The following is a 17,008-nucleotide window of genomic DNA, read 5'->3' as shown; positions in this document are numbered from 1 at the left end:
GTGCTTGATTGATAACAAAGAACACAACTATTTTCTTATATGATCACGGGACATGCAAAAAGTATAAAACAATGCAGCTACATAAGAAAATGACTCATTCCCAAAATATTATTGTAAATGAGCCACTTACATATGTACCTTAAGTATGTATACAATCTCAATGAGAGATGTGAGTTTGCAGTATCACTTGATGCTCTTTGAAAAGATACCTATGCATATTCTGCAATTATTATTATTATTTAAATGATACTATACCATACCACAGTGAAATGTTTAAATGTTTCTTTGATTGTCCTTGAATCTTCCCGCCACACTTGCCATCCTCTCCTGCCACACAAGTGTGGCATGCCACACCCTTTGAGAACTACTGGCATAGAGAATCCAGATCCGTCAGTTACCCTGTCACCCATGTATTGTCCTGAATTTGCCCTCTACTACACTTCTGGGTAGCAATAGGATTGCTGCATTTCTTTGCAGAACCAAATCTATACAAAATAAGAATAGTATGACCCTTTCCCGTTCACTACAGCAATGACTGATAATATTGTATTTTTTGCTATATTAATTTTACACTGAAAGAGAGACAGTTACTTTTTGGGCTGCAAAAAATATAATTTCAATCTCAATTAAGTTCAAGTTGAAAAGCTTCAAATATCTGATATAGTTTGGCAGTTTCATACTGAAGCCTTGCTTTGAAATCTTTTTGTTGAAGTCTTTTTGCAGAACATGTTCCGCTTCCTGTTGAGTGTAAATTGAGTCCCCCGCTGCTATGGGAAAGCACACCTTGGTTTAAGAACACTTTGGTTTAAGAACAGACTTCAAGAATGGATTAAGTTTGTAAACCAAGTTACCACTGTAACTTGTCATTGTTGATGTTGGATTTGTGTCCATTTATTCTTTTGCATAGACAGTAGCCTGTTTGTGCTATGTAAACAGCAGAAGAGCATTGTCAGTATATATGCTGTTGGAGGATGTTCAGATGAATGAACCCCTGATGGTGGCATGAATGCCTGATATAGGAATGAATGAATGAATGAATGAACACCATTGAAAAATAGCGTGTTTCAGGTGATGTACAAGTTTTATTTGTAGCTACGTCATTGATAGTTCGTTCTCACTTGGAACTTGTCTTTTGATGCTGAGGTTATTGTGTGACGACCACCAAAGTGTGTTTATGGCCCAGTATAAAAGTCAGTATAAAAGTCATGTACTGGGGAGATTTGTATTTTTTCTTGAGGGAGAAACCTAGCCTGCCACTTGCCATCCACTTCTTTGTGCCCCTCCTGTGTAAATAGTTTTCCAACCCTGGGCAATAGGGCACCCCTTTTGGAAAATGATGAGAATGCATACTGTATTTATCAAATATCAAAAAAACCTCCTGTTAATAGCAACTGAAAAATCCAACAGTCATACACATTCATAGTTTGCAAATGTGAGCTATGAAAATATGAATGGCTATTTTGTGACTATTGTCAACGTTTGCATTAGTTGTGGATGGCATGGGTCTTGTGCCCACCATTATTATCTGGTTTGCAAATTCATCAATGAGCCCAAAAAGATTGGATATCCTTGCACTGGTAAACATCTATCCACCTTCACTTTATAGATGGGAGGGAGAAATGACATGGAATGGATGTGCAGTCCTAGGATGATGTAAAGTGTGCTTTTATATCATAAGCAAAAGATCAAGCCATTATTTTTATTATATTTCAAGAGGTGACAGCTACAGTCTTTCTATTTTTCATTAAAAATAGTGTGGGGGGGACTACATGATGCTGAAACCAGACAATGGAATTTCCAATTGGGGGCCCTCACATAAGCTATCCACATTAAGAATGAGTAAATACGACATAAGCACACAGCCTGCAACATGCACCTTTGAATGTATTGTGAAACTATTGTCTTGTAGGGTACTTGTTTACCTGAATTGCAAGACTTTGGCTTCTAGACAAATGTTTATCCTAGAATCCGTCTGTAACTACTACATCTCTTTTCTAAATAGGCCAGCTATCTTGACTGTCTTACGCTCTTGGGTTTAAGCTGCTATCAGCAATGTTTATTTTATTCATCACGTTTGTATTCTTGCAGCCACCCAGAAATAGAGAGAGAGAGAGAGAGAGAGATCAGAGCCAGTGTATAGATTAATTGTCTTCTAACAACCATATGAGCCAAACTAAGCTGAACAATAGTGAAAGGGCACCAGGCGTCAAGGTCAAGCTGAGGGTGGGGTGTCCAAAACTCAGAATTCCTGGAGGTCAGGTGTTAGAGCTAGAAGCTAGAGTACAGCAAGCAGGAAGTACTGCCTATTGCCTGGCGAAGACAGAAGACCTATACTGTGCTGGCCAAGTCAGATGCTTCATTGTTGTTGTTGTTGTTGTTGTTTAGTCGTTTAGTCGTGTCCGACTCTTCGTGACCCCATGGACCAGAGCACGCCAGGCACTTCTGTCCTTCACTGCCTCCCGCAGTTTGATCAAACTCATGCTGGTAGCTTCAAGAACACCATCCAACCATCTCATCCTCTGTCGTCCCCTTCTCCTTGTGCCCTCCATCTTTCCCAACATCAGGGTCTTTTCCAGCGAGTCTTCTCTTCTCATGAGGTGGCCAAAGTATTGGAGCCTCAGCTTCATGATCTGTCCTTCCAGTGAGCACTCAGGGCTGATTTCCTTAAGAATGGAGAGGTTTGATCTTCTTGCAGTCCATGGGACTCTCAAGAGTCTCCTCCAGCACCATAATTCAAAAGCATCAATTCTTCGGCGATCAGCCTTCTTAATGGTCCAGCTCTCACTTCCATACATCACTACTGGGAAAATCATAGCTTTTACTATACGGACCTTTGTTGGCAAGGTGATGTCTCTGCTTTTTAAGATGCTGTCTAGGTTTGTCATTGCTTTTCTCCCAAGGAGCAGGCTGCTGTTACCATCTGCAGTGATCATGGAGCCCAAGAAAGTAAAATCTCTCACTGCCTCCATTTCTTCCCCTTCTATTTGCCAGGAGGTGATGGGACCAGTGGCCATGATCTTCGTTTTTTTGATGTTGAGCTTCAGACCATATTTTGCACTCTCACCCTCAATAAAAGGTTCTTTAATTCCTCATACTGCCTGGCAATCATGGGGTATGAAGTAACACATTTGTGTGCTTGAAAGGGATTCTGAAGTCTAAGTGAATACACAGCCCTTGTATGCCTGGTTCAAGAAGCAGAGCCACTAGGTAGGTAGCAGTTTGAATCAAAGTGTTCCCAGTCAGACACTGTCCATTGCACTGCACTGGCTCCTTTTAATTAACTGTATGTCATGGTTAATATATTCAGTGTTGGAAATGAGGATTGTGTGTGTGTGTGTGTGTGTGTGTGTGTGCGTGCGTGTGTGTGTGCATGCAATTAACAATTTTCAGTGTCCTTTTTGTAAGTGCTCATTGCACGCTCTGAATCCTTTTCGGAGAGGATGTTGACTTACTGCTGTTCTTCCTGTGTTGTAAAATTTTGTCAGGTGCAATATATTAGTGACTATTATGGTTATTGATGTGTGTGCATGTGTGAAGAATTTATAGCATGCGATAGAAATGAGCACAATTTCTCACATATCCTGGATAAATATTTAAAGAGTCAGAGGTAGGGGAACACCGCCTTCAACAGGCATAACCGCTAGCTGCGGCACATGGAAGGATACCAACTGTTAACAAGTCTCCTTGGAATACAGCAACGTTGCATCCTATAAAGCAAGACAAACGGTTTGACAGAATCCTACTTTTCATAAGCAATTGCCATTGCTGAAGTGAAAATAAAACGATCACAACGTTTTTAAAGGACTTTTCCATTTCAGGTATTCTAGCGTTGTTGAAAAAGCAGCCGTTTGAGAGTCTTATTTATTCAAGGCTAGCATTTAATTTGCTCATTACATCCAGGCTAGGACTACCCACTAGGACTGCCACTGAAACCAATGGCTCCAGGCCACCTCTTCCTATTTCCTCCTCCATTGAGGTTGGGTAAAGCAAGAATGTTGAGTTTCAGTGGGATGGCACAACTTGTAAAACTTTGCCTTATTAAACATTATGGGTAGAGAAGGTAAAGTAGCAGCTGCTTGCAGCAGTGTTTGCATATCTGCCTTAACATTTAATTCCAGCCCTGCTTTGCATATTGCTCCTGCAGAACTCTAAAGGCTGCTTAAGTGTCTATGCACTTAGGCACGCTGGATGTCTAAAGGCCTCAACATTACATGCATTACCTTAATGCTGTTACTAATTCTCATGGCATTTTCAGCAGATTCTATCCACACCCCCCCCCAAAAAAAAGGGGAAATGGGAAATAATTTCAGTAGTGGAAAGTTTTTTAGGGGTGTTCCACACAACACCACTCCAGGGTCTGTTTTCCCAGTTCGGGATGGCTGTAGCTTGGAGCTATAGATTCACCAAGAAGCAGCTCAGACTGGGAGCTTTTTTTGATTCTGATGCCTTATGATGAAGGGTGTTAGATTTATATATCTAACAAATAATAAAAATGGATAAGCTGGATAATTCACCCTCTCCTGCCTGCCAGTCAGAGTGGGGTAGAAAATCTGAAAAATAATCACCTTTACTTTTTACTTTATCTGCCACAAGTAGACTCAGGCTCCCTAAAACTCCTGTCTGGCTTCTTGTCTCTCCTCCTCCAGCTGTTGGAGAGATGGGTGAAGGTCTGAGAGCCAACCAAGAATCCAGGCTGCTTGTATTCTGATCTCCAGCCCTGGGGCAGGATGCATAGGTTCAGTGGCTCTTCATGGTCACTGATAGCATGGATATCTACTGGTGGACCTCAAATTCTGGGTCTGGGCAGGGCCAAACCCTGACCCCCTGTTTCGTTCCTATGCCTGTATGCATGTACATTGAATGTTGCAGACAGTGATTATGTGACAAGTGGCACAAGGTGGCATAAGACTTAGTTGTATCTGGGTGGAGCCAGGAGTTTCTTATTGCTATTCAGTATTCTTTAAAAAGAGACAATACAACTTCCTGCCTAACTTTCTGACTGATGTTTCTTCTAAGGCTTCCATGGCAGTTTTTCCCCCTCCTTGCCTAGGCATAGTGAACTTCAGTTTCTTTTAGGGGTGGTCAAATTGGTCAATTTCAGACCACTTGGTTCTTCTAAGCTTTTTGTCATGCCAGAGCATGACAAGCCAGTTCTATCATCACCCTGTACTACAGCTTGGAAGTTGTGATCTTGATGTGATCTTCAAGCTGTCCATTGCCTGTTGTATGGACAAAAAGCTGCACCAAGATCTTGGATCATGAACACTCACACATCTATGCACTATGTTTAGGGTGGGTCCCTTGATGCCCAGTTTCCTGGTGCAGTCCTGGTTCCTCCTTTGCAAGTTGACCAACCTCCAAGGCTTGGCAGGACTAATCAGACCTAGGAGACAGAGCTTCCCCACTGCTGCACTAGCTCAGAGGTGGGGAACCTAAGGATGAGAGGGCAAGTGCTGTCTTCCAGACTTCTCTGTTTTGCCCCTGAGACTTTCTATGTCACATCCATTCCCAGAGACCACACTTAAGTGTTTTCATCTGGCTGTAATGTAGTGCTCTTGCTTGCCTGAAAGAAGGATGGAGAGGTTTTTTTCCATCCATGTTTGTATCTGGCCCTCCCACCACAGTATGTGGCTCCTAGAAGGCTACTCATGAATTAATGTGGTTCTCAGGCTGGAAAATGTTCCCCACCCCTGCTTCAGGACATGGATCAGACTGTTCAATTGATCCCTCCTTTCCATTACTTACTGGAGGTGGCACGAGAATAGCAGCAAACGATATGAAGCTAATCAATAGTATGTTTTCTGGGTGTCTTAAGTACATTTGGTAAATTAATTCAGTTTGTCTGGAATAAATATGGAATGGTGGTTGGCAGGGACAGTAGCTAACACATTCACACTGGAAACAATTTGCCAGTTTTCTCTTAGGCAGGAGAAATATCTTCATTTTTGTTTCTCTTTCTTTTTTGTATCTGTCAGCAAGATCCATTCAAGGTCATTTTTTGCAATGTAACTGAAACTTCAGATATGACTGTCAGAACTATCTGTAGACATGAGCTGTCGCACATCAATCCTTTCAGTATCAAAATATTGTGGCAAATATTAAAGAATCATAATTCTTTACAATTCACTTTTGGAAAATTGGTAAGGGCATGGTGTCATTCAGTAGTTAAAAATGAGAAACGATTGACACTCTTTTTTCCTTTTTTTCCTTTTACACAGACTTTATTCGCATTATTGGAATTTTTCAGCCAGTCACCACTTGTGCAAAATAGTCCTGATGCAGAATTAACTAGCATTTGTAACAGAACACTTAGTGTGGAGGTAATGAGACTCTTGTACCCTTGACAGGGAATTATGCACAGAAGAGCACGAAAAGACCTATCTGAAACCCTTCTGTTCTTCCTTTTCTTAACATGGAAAATAAAGCTAAATAGTCCCTTCACACCAGTATCCTTTTTGGAAGTTCTTGAATTTTGATCTGTCAGTGGTATTTGCTGAAAAGGCAGAGTTTCCTTCCAGTAATTTTAAGAAAAGCTATCATCAAACTGTCAACAGCCTAAATTGAGATTAAAAGTACCGAAGAGAAATCTTTGCTATTATCAGGGTTTCAACTAAGAGCCCTTGTGCAGACAGAAAATATCTGAAAGGTCTAAAATGGAGCCGCATCATCTTTTTTTATCCATTGGAGAAACGGGGGGGTGGGGTGGGGGTTTGTAGGTCATTCTTTAAATAAGTGACAAAAGCTTAAACATACTACCTAGATTTGCAGACAAAGTCAAAATATAGTGTAGTGTATGCACCTGTGCTTTGCATACCATTTCAGAGTCACTGAAAACATCAGACTTGTCTGCTGGAGCTGTCCAAAGCCGGAATGGGCTGAATGTCTTATATTCACCTTGGTTGCTAAAGGTGAAGATAAGCACATGTTTCAACTGTCGCTCCCTTTTTGCTAGGGCCAGTCCATACTACTAAATGCTTCTTATACTTAATACTTTGGGAAGATATTGCAGATTCCTTTAGAAAATATTCCTGTGTGCACACTTGTGTGCACCCTGTTAGTATTTCTTGCCTCCGATGCTGCAGATGTGATTGGTGTAATTCACATGCCTGTCTGGGAAGAGTGTGGGAACGAAAGATAGTCTTGTCTCTTCCGCTATGTGTACTGTTATACTGTACTTTTACTTTTGCTTTTGCTTGCATCCTGTCTGTTCTCTCGGAGCGGGAGAGAAAGGACGCATTGATTCCTTTGTCTGTATGTAGTGTGTAAATAAATATGTAGATTAGCTCTGCGATGTCTCATTCTTCTTGCTGTGTTACACTAGAAGATTAGTGTGCATATACCAGTTGGTATATGTCGCTGAAGCGCACTGGAGAAGAAGGGGAATGCCTTTTCCAGAGCTGGGCATACCGGAGGACGTTGGAGTTTGGGGGCTGCAGGGGCACCCCAGGGTGTTTTTCCAACATGCCTTCCTTCTTCCCCACAGGGCTCTCCAGGTAGTAAATGCTGCTCAATGTCCTTGACTCGCTGCTATACTAGAATAAGCTCAATCAGGTGAATAGTGAATTCAAACATTAGGCACCAGGCAAAAACATTCCTTTTTAACGAGGCCTTTGGCTGATTTGATTGACATCCTATGATCTTTTAAATTGTGGATTTGGGGGGGGGAGGTTATTGGGTTGTTGTTTTTATTTTTATTATGGACTTTTTGGTTTTATATTTTGATTTTATTTTGTAAACCATCCTGAGCCCTGCAAGTATAGGGTGGTATATAAATGTAATAAATTAAGCAAGCAAGCAAACAACCCCCCCTAGAGAGCCCAATCGTAGGATAAATGGTTTCAAAATGTGTACAACTACAAATAAAGAAAACCAGTCTGGTTTTTTGGGGTCACTAACACACCTGCTTCAGAAGTTAGGGCACACTGAAATAGTTTCAGAGTAAATGAATACTGTATAGCAGACATCAGGCAGAGATAAGTCTTCAGCTATGTGTAAAATTAGATGTAGTGAAGGCCTAGGTGTAAGAGTGATCTTTCATGTTTGAACGGGGAGAGGGGTACTGCAACTGCAGAAGGATATCTTTGTTTTCATCTGTGAAATATTGGAGGGCAGGAAGTAGCCAGCATTACTGGAAAATGTAGTATGGTCCATTTGCTTTGGTTGAGTGACATTCATAAAGTTAATCCAGATTTAGCAAAAGACCTAGATGCCAACTGTATAGGGTTGAGGTGTCTCCAGCTCCAGCCCCATGTATTTTGGGACAGGGCAGAGACCCGAATCTTGAGGAGGCTGAGCACAGCACAGCACAGCTTTCCTCCTGAGCACAAGAGAGGAGGAGCCGCATTGAAGCCACATGGTCCTGGGCTAAGTGCTTGGCCCGCTCCCGATGATGTGTGCATGTCACCGAGTGGAGGAGACAAAATGGACCACTTCCTACACCCCTGCCTGCTTTGAGTAATTGCCAGCTTTTGGACTGGTGCCATACAATGGTCAACAACAACAACAATTACCTGTCTTTCACCAGTAGGTCTCAGGGCAGATTAACAACAATTTAAATTTCAGCATTAAAAACAGGGAAAGAGCCATGTTGGTTGTGCCAGTTAGCATGTGCAATTCTTCCTGTCTTTCGCCTACAGAACAAAAACAAAAAAAAGTGTGTCTTCTTTAGATCAAAATGCATCCTTTCACACTTTAAGTTGAGATGGGTTTAATGATCAATAGCTGTAATTATCTTTCTGTGAGTAGTTGCCTGGGTTTAGTTGCTCTGAACTCAACTTGTAACTCCTGTCGGAATGTACTGCTACAGCAGTTGGCCTAATATGCTACAAAAGTTGGCCTAATATTAAAACATGTTTTAAAGTAATATATGTTAGAATAATACAGATTTACAAATAAGACCTGTCTCTTGCTTTTGAAAAAGTAACATTTAGTAATAGCAAAGCTACTGCTTCCTAGAATGCCTAGTCGCAAATATAGTAAGGCCTAAAATTCCTCACCCTCCAGTAGGAAATAATTAAATGTGTGCTTGGTTGTTTCAAAATTAATTTAGACCTGTTATTACAAGGTTTATAGGTTTATTTGATATTCCAGTTGTTATGGGACAGTTAAGTATGTTCCATAACAGAGTTTGAGATTTATTGTTTAAAAACTAATACTCGCCTCTTATAGTTTATTTTACTTAATATATTCCATGTAGTTTGGATTTTGAGAGTAGTTAATCTTGCTTACAAGGCAGGATGGCCACATCCAGTGGTCAAAGCTGCAGCTGGTAGAGGTGGAGCTCTCTCCATAGGTAGCTTGTGAAGGTATGTGGAAGCTGGTTGTGCTGATACCCTCTGGGCAGCATACCGTAATGCTCTTCAAATCAAGCCTGCTTCAGACCCCATTTCCTGGAGCTGACTTACAGATTGCCAGAGTGCCATTTTAGTGTTCAGGTGGGATGGTGGGTGATATAAAGACTTCAGTACTCCTGGGGCAAGTTTCAAAGCATGGTTTAACAGCTTGCTTCTGCTTGGGGGGGGGGGAGCATACCATCACATCAACCCCTGCCTGCAGCCTGAAGTGGTACAGTCAAGACATGAAAACAATTAAAACCTAAAAAGTGAACAAGAGTTGGCTCACCATGTCAGTCACTTGAAAGTTACGTTTTCCCAAATCCAATCAAAGTTCTGGGTACATGGCAAAATTAATTTTATCTCTAATATTGTACTTTGCATTGTGTGTACATGTGTGAGTGTATCCTCTTAATGAAATATACATACTAGCATCAATTATATTTATCTTTCTTCCCCCCAGGCAACAACTGATGCTGCCTCTATTTCTCCTCAGATGAGCTATACACCTCTGCCAACTGGATCAAGGGACCTCACCAACCACAGAGGTAAGAAAGAAAAGAACCACAATACACACATGGACACACACACACAAAGGAACTATTGTCATTCACAACTGTGAGGGGGAAAACTTCACTGTAAAGCCATTAGACTTTACTACCTCTCTGTAGGCACCCTGGAGACAATGCACCAAACTTTTGAGATATTGAGAAGAGCAATGTATTTGGCAAAATTAGTTTTTAACAGATTTCAACAAGCCTTACAGGTACTCTACTGGGAGATAATCTATTAAATAACATTTGCTTCAGTTTCAACAACAATTATGTTACATATTGCTAAATTGACAACTGAATTCTCCCCTTATTATTTTTTTTTAAATCTGTAAATGATAAAATCTGTAAATGATATGTTTATTTTCCAATTAACAGTTCATGTTGTGATTTACTATTACTTTAGTACACATTTACTTGGCATTTGCTTCTTCTTACCATTCTGTTTACCATTAAAGGGTAGGAATCTTATCTATCTATCTATCTATCTATCTATCTCACAGGTCATTGAAAACTAAAAATGCTGTATTCATATAAAAAGGAAAGAGATGAACAGTTGCAGTAAAGGAAGTATTTTGAATGGTCGGGGCAGAAGGGTGGGGTGCAGGCAAAACTTTGTTCCATGTTATGCCAGCCTAGGTCCGGCCTGATATCATCAAGTGTTGACAGTGAGGTCAGCTGGAAATCCAATGGATCCAGTACTGACTTAGTCACTCTGTAAAATGTCCTGTCTTGCTGATTTCCATGGGATGCTCTTTTGGCAGGTAGAAAGGGAAGATTTCCACCTCAGGAGTGAGGCCACTAGAGTGGCGTAGGGCTGCATGAAGGGAGACTTTTGCCCCATTTACCCCCACCCTTCACTCCAGCATGGTGGGTTGTGGTTTTGGATTGTAGCCTTAGTTGTTCATTATGCAGGTTTCCAATCTTGTCTCCTTTCTCGTGGTAGTCCTGTAAAGTAAGTGACTAAATATACCAGACAAAGAACTATAGTCATGCTTGGTGATAGCAATAGGGAACCTGTGGCCGTCCATATGTAGTTTGACTGCTATAAATTGTTGCAACCTGAGTAGGGTGCTGATGCATCTGTAAGGGCTGCAGGAGAGAACATGGAGCCAATGATGTGAAGTTGCTCCTGGCAACTGATTCAAGAAACTCCATAGCAACAGAGTAAGTGAATGGGGTAGAACTACAGGAACTGCGGAATCCTACAGAGCCAGCCATGGCTGTCTATTTCATTGAACTTTAGCTACTAAGATATGGGCAAACATACCATCATTTACCACTTGGTAAGTTGGTCATCTGTATTCATCCATGGGTTATTTTTCAAAGTGTTTCTTATTCATGGTGTTGCAGTCAAAACTGCTAGGTGGACAACTATTATTCAACCAAGTATCGGAGGGCAAACTAAGTCAGTGTGGCTTGCCTTAGGCCTCTCGGCGAGTTAATGGCAGATTGAAATTGTGAGCTTCATTGTCTTAGACGCTATGGTACATGTAGCTCTTTATTTTGATAAGACAAACATCCTTAACTTGATTAGATGAATTTCAGACTGCCGTTTTATCAATTACTGAAAACTGAGCACACATTAGTAAGGAAAGCTGAGGCTCTGAGGAGAGTTTACACCATTTGGGAAGCGTATAAAGATTTTGAAGGCCTTTTGAGGGAGATACTATTAATAGATAAGAAACTACTTAGTTGTGCTTTAGTTAAGCTTCGGGAAAGATGGATGATAGATACAAGTAGTTTAAAAAAATAAATCTACTTGTAAATCTACCCCGAGAGTTGGTAGTTTTTAAACGGTTTATAGCTTGTGATGATTCATTTTGCTAGATTTAAAAAAAATATATACAAACAAGACAAACAATAAAGGAACAAAGAACAGCAAGGGGGAGTGCATTGTTGCCGTTGGGATAAAATAAACAGAAGAGTAGCACACTTCTGCAGAAAGCATAATACAATAGATTCCTCGAAGGGAGAATTTGAGTCATGTATCGACAAGGTAGCCTTACCAAATAGGGACTTGTGTTGTGGGGCGGGGCTATGCAGTGCACTATTTTTATTTATACAGCATATAAATGGAGCCAATACAAAATCAGAATGTTCTCATTTTGTAACCCCTGTTAGAACCCTCCTATGAAGAGTTAAAGATACATTTTTTTATAAATGTTCAAACCAGTGAGTATTCTTCTCTGTATTTCAAGCTGAATTGCATAGCCATGTGGGCAGGGAGAAGGAGGCAATTCAGTCAAAGTTTCAAGTCCCTGAGATTTCAGTGGGAAGTTGCTAAGCAGGTCTGAGATGAAGTTAAAAATATTTAAGTTTGGCCAGATTTCACCCTGTGTGAATAAGGAGGGGAAAAATTATCCAAGGGTCAGGTAAAACTGGCTCTTAGCAAGATACCATTGGCTCATTTTGACAGTTAACGTGTATATATCCTCAAGGAAATAGTAATTAAGGGATGTTTTCCAGAAATCCAGGTGTTGTGAATTGAGTTTGGAACATCTTGCTGGAACACTGTATGTGAGCCATCAACTTTTTCTTTAGAATGCAAAGAAGTTCTCTGAGCTCACAAAACCTAATTGGAGTCAAGAGTGTACCAAGAAAAGAATGAAACACATAAACATGCCATTTTGGAATCTCACTCCTAAGGTTTTTCTATTCCCTGAATGGTCTCAGTCTCACATAAAAGATTGAATCAGCTATTGCATATGTAAATATTGGCAGCTTTTCGGGAATTCTTTGCAGCCTGAAGCTAAGGGAGAGAATGACCACTGCCTTTGTTCATCTCCAGAGGGGCTTGTTTACAAGACTGAATCTCTTGTGAGCAACTTAAGGCAGCTGTAAATTAACTCTGCTTGGGGCTCAAAAAGAGGAAAAACAGAACCAACTCATCTGTGTTTGGCTACATTTTCACAATTTCCACTTCATTTTTTCCTTCGTTTAGAACAAAGGAAAAAATATGACAGAAGCTATGCTTTTCCTACTCAGCTTAGTTTGCAATCTTTGTCCTAGATCCAAAGAACCAGCAACTATGTGCCCAAGCAGTTTAAATGTTTGGTTCCTGAACACAGGACCTCTCCCCATGCCAAATGAAATCCCATTTTTTAAAAAGGGGAGCTTTGGAAGCAATTTGGTGAATTGTCCCCAACCCATTTCTGAATGGAACTGATTAAAACTAATTATTTTCACCTAATTATTATACATCAGGTCCTCATTCCAAATTTATTTCTATTAAACTCCCTACTGCAAATGGATTTCAGTGATATCACTAGGAGCATGATAACGCCAAGAGGCTGTCTTTCTGCTACTCCTCCCTCCTTTCCCTAAGTTAATTTACCAGAGTGAAGGTGGTGACAGGGAGAACTCTCAAGAACTGCATGCCTCAGGACTAAATTTCAGATGCTGCTGGAGGCAGGTAGGCAGGCAGTCATAGCTATGCTATGCGCAGTGCTTGTAAGGTATTCCTCTCCACTGGGAACCTCAATTGTTCATGTACAAAAGTGGGAGCATTTGGAAGCCTTTTCAAACATACAGGTGTTGGGGGCATGCCAGAAGGGCTTGCTGACACTGGGAATTGACTAGCCATGTATCCCCGCTTCCCTTCAGCATATTCTATGTATAAATGCTGAAAAGAACTAATGTTTCTGACCATTTAAAGATGCCTATTGCTTTCTTTTTGACAATAAACTCAGACTACTGCATAGTGATCTTGGGGACACGGGTGGCGCTGTGGTCTAAACCACTGAGCCTCTTGGGCTTGCTGATCAGAAGGTTGGCGGTTCAAATCCATGCAATGGGGTGAGCTCCTGTTGCTCTGTCCCAGCTCCTGCCAACCTAGCAGTTCGAAAGCACACCAGTGCAAGTAAATAAATAGGTACCACTGTGGCAAGGAAGGTAAATGGCATTTCCATGCATTCTGGCACTTGTCACGGTGTTCTGTTGCGCCAGAAGCGATTTAGTCATGCTGGCCACATGACCTAGAACAGCTGGACAAATGCCGGCTCACTCAGCCTGGAGAGAGATGAGCACCGTACCTACAGAGTCACCTTTGACTGGACTTAACCGTCCAGGCGTCCTTTACCTTTAGCTTTTACCTATAGTCATCTCGGCCTGGTAGGTATGTCCTCTACCATGATGCTCCCTTCCCCTATTATCTCATGGCATTAGAAACAGTGAGCTAAATCCAAACTGGTGAATCTTTTGAAATGTCCATTTTTCCCCCTACCAAGTTTCAGCTTTTTGCAGGGGTTTAAGTGCATATGTTGTGCACAAAAGAATGGGAAGAATTTGTTGCATTTGAACATGGAGAAATTTCATTGTGCAAGCTCTGATATTTATCAGCAATTCTGTTACAGTAATTCTGCTGTAAGAAGAAATAGTGAAATGCCATTTTTCTTTAAATGTACAGGCAGAAGGTTAATTGCTGAAGTAACCAGCGACCTTGTTAAAACTTGTAAAGGTTCCATGTACATTAGCCTCCTATACCTCATCTTCAACTATGGTACCTATTGCTTTATCGCAGGGATACCCTGCAGGAGAAAGAAAATAAAGTGTTTCTTGATCAAGAATGATTAGTGTTTCTTGATCAAGCAAAGTAAACTGTATGGAATCTTAGTTAAAATAGACATTGACTTAAAAGGATGAATTGTTTCTCCTTTGTTTGCTTGTTCCTGTTTCTTACTGCTGCAAAAAAATTGAAAGTCTTCAGCAATATTTAGTCTTCATGAATTTTGTCGTGCGTCACTAGTCCTAGAGTTGTTCCCTAGTCTGTCAAAAACATGTAGATGGGCTCTTCCACTAGATACTATGTACTTGGACGGACTTTCAAAAAGCTTTTGATAAAGCCCCTCACTTAGCTGTTATGAGATAAAGAGTGTGTGTCCTGATAAACTGGTTAAAGAACAGGCAGTGGTTAGAAGGACAATGACTATTCACAGGGCAGGGCAGCAAGAAGTGGATGGCAAAAAATAAATGCCATGTAACCTGTTCCCAGTTGGATCTGTTCCTAATAGAGGAGTAAGAATTGAGTCCACATTTGCAGGTGATAAAAGCACACAACAACACAAAAGGATCTCTCTAAACTGGGGAAATGAGCAATAAAAAGGCAAATGAGATTTAGTGTAAATAAATGACACAACTGTAACTTCCCCTATACATGAACAGGGTCAAGAGATGCTGGGGGGATGTCTTTGCTCTGCGATATGCAGCAAACTGAGTTGATCCATGCCTCCTGGTTCATTGTGTAGAACAGAACATGGTTTTGTAGGACTTTTCTGTCACAGGTGTGAATTAAAGTTTTAGAAACCTTTGAAGTTTAAAAGCAGTCCCCCATCCTCAACACGTAGCAGAAGTTCCAAGCTTTCCAAATGCAGCCAGAAGTGGAATGATGTTGTGCCATCTTTGCAGGGACTTGTATGGGGAAAGGTGACTAATGGGATACCCATCTTGTTTCAAAGAAACTTTTGTTAGCACAGGGGGGCGGGGTGGCAGAAGTCCCCATCACTGCTAAAGTGGGGGTGTATGGATGGACTAGGCTCAAAGGATGTGCATTGGGTACAATGTACCTCTTCCACACTGCAAAACTGAATTCCCTTTTTAAAAAATGTTGGCATAAAAAAGAGATAAGTTTTTGCTTCCCAAAAGGTAAATGCTATCACTGCAAATCTTTACTGTGGTGATGGTGGTTGATACAGTTGTTAGGTTCCTATCCCAGTTTACAGCCGGAGGCTTCATCTATTTAAACATGAAATTGATTGCTGGGAATGTCACAGAGTAATTTACATAGCAACTTATCATAATTAGTCAGAGTTTGTAGTTTCCTTAATGTGAGCTGCACTTTATGCTTAGCAATTGATTTTTCTGTATATCTGTGTGAAGCTTCTTAATGTGAACCATCTAAAAAAAAAAACCCCTGTGGGTAGTTTTTTTATCATTTAGTTAACCTGAGGAATCATAAAATATGTTTAATCATGGACTATAAATAGGAAGTGCTTGCTTTAACGCAATTAATATGGTGCAATGAGATGAATAAGAGGGGAAATGTAAGTGGTTAAAATATATTGGAGTTCCATTTCAGGCAGAAGTGGTTATGAATATCAAGGTTTTTCGTTTTGTTGGTTTCCATAGTGTATTTGCAACACTTCAGAGAGCTTACCCCCATCCTCACAAGCAAGCAAACCATTTTTGTTGGGAGTAAAGCAATAGTGCTTGCAATAACCTGAACATGTGAGGGTTGATTGACAGGAAGAGTAGCCTGTTCTTATTCCTCAAGGATTCCTTCTCTGTTCAGTAACTACTTGTTAGTAAAGGAGATCGCTTCCTTCCAAGCTTTACTTCTTTCCTACTTCTTCTCCAAGTTCAGAAGCTATCAGTATGAGTCAGAATGTGTTTGTGTTAACTTCTTGGCTCCATCTTGGCCAATGTAAAACATATACACTGGTACCTCGGTTTACAAACTTAATCTGTTCCGGAAGTCAGTTCTTAAACCAAAACTGTTCTTAAACCGAGGCATACTTTCCCTAATGAGGCCTCCCACTGCCGGTGCCTTTCCACCATTCGGGTTCCATTCTTAGACTGAGGTAAAGTTCGCAAACCGGGACACTACTTCTGGTTTTGCGGAGTTCGTAAACCGAATCGTTTGTAAACAGGACTGTTCTTAAACTGAGGTACCACTGTACTTAGAATGGCTTGCTTGTCATAGGTTATAAACTTTGCATTTTCTTTATCCATTCAACCAGCAGTCTTACCAGACTATTTCTTCCTGCACATTACTGTTGTATACAATGGTACCTCGGGTTAAGAACTTAATTCGTTCTGGAGGTCCATTCTTAACCTGAAACTGTTCTTAACCTGAGGTACCACTTTAGCTAATGGGGCCTCCCGCTGCTGCTTCTGCGCCACCGTGCAATTTCTGTTCTCACCCTGAAGCAAAGTTCTTAACCCAAGGTACTATTTCTGGGTTAGCGGAGTCTGTAACCTGAAGCGTCCGTAACCTGAGGTACCACTTTATTTACATTTTTTGTGTGCACTAAAATAATACCTTGCAAAATGGCAGACAAATTGACAAGAAGTCATCAAGGAAGTTTCCCATTGGGTATTCGCTGTGGAATAGAAAGGGAGTTATTT

The 17,008-nt window shown here is 40.9% G+C and overlaps 1 protein-coding gene across 1 annotated transcript in view; it reads left to right on the top strand.

The window, feature by feature from the left end:
- Positions 1–17,008, top strand: part of LRMDA (leucine rich melanocyte differentiation associated) — a 755,532-nt gene that overhangs the window by 613,211 nt on the left and 125,313 nt on the right. Inside the window, 1 exon segment of the mRNA XM_081007691.1 lies at positions 9,796–9,880. Coding sequence (XP_080863817.1) covers positions 9,796–9,880 — 85 coding nt within the window.

This window comes from Podarcis pityusensis, assembly GCF_964106645.2.
Source record: "Podarcis pityusensis genome assembly, chromosome: 5".
NCBI classification, from domain to species: Eukaryota; Metazoa; Chordata; class Lepidosauria; order Squamata; family Lacertidae; genus Podarcis; species Podarcis pityusensis.
This window is presented reverse-complemented; position numbering and strand designations above follow the sequence as displayed.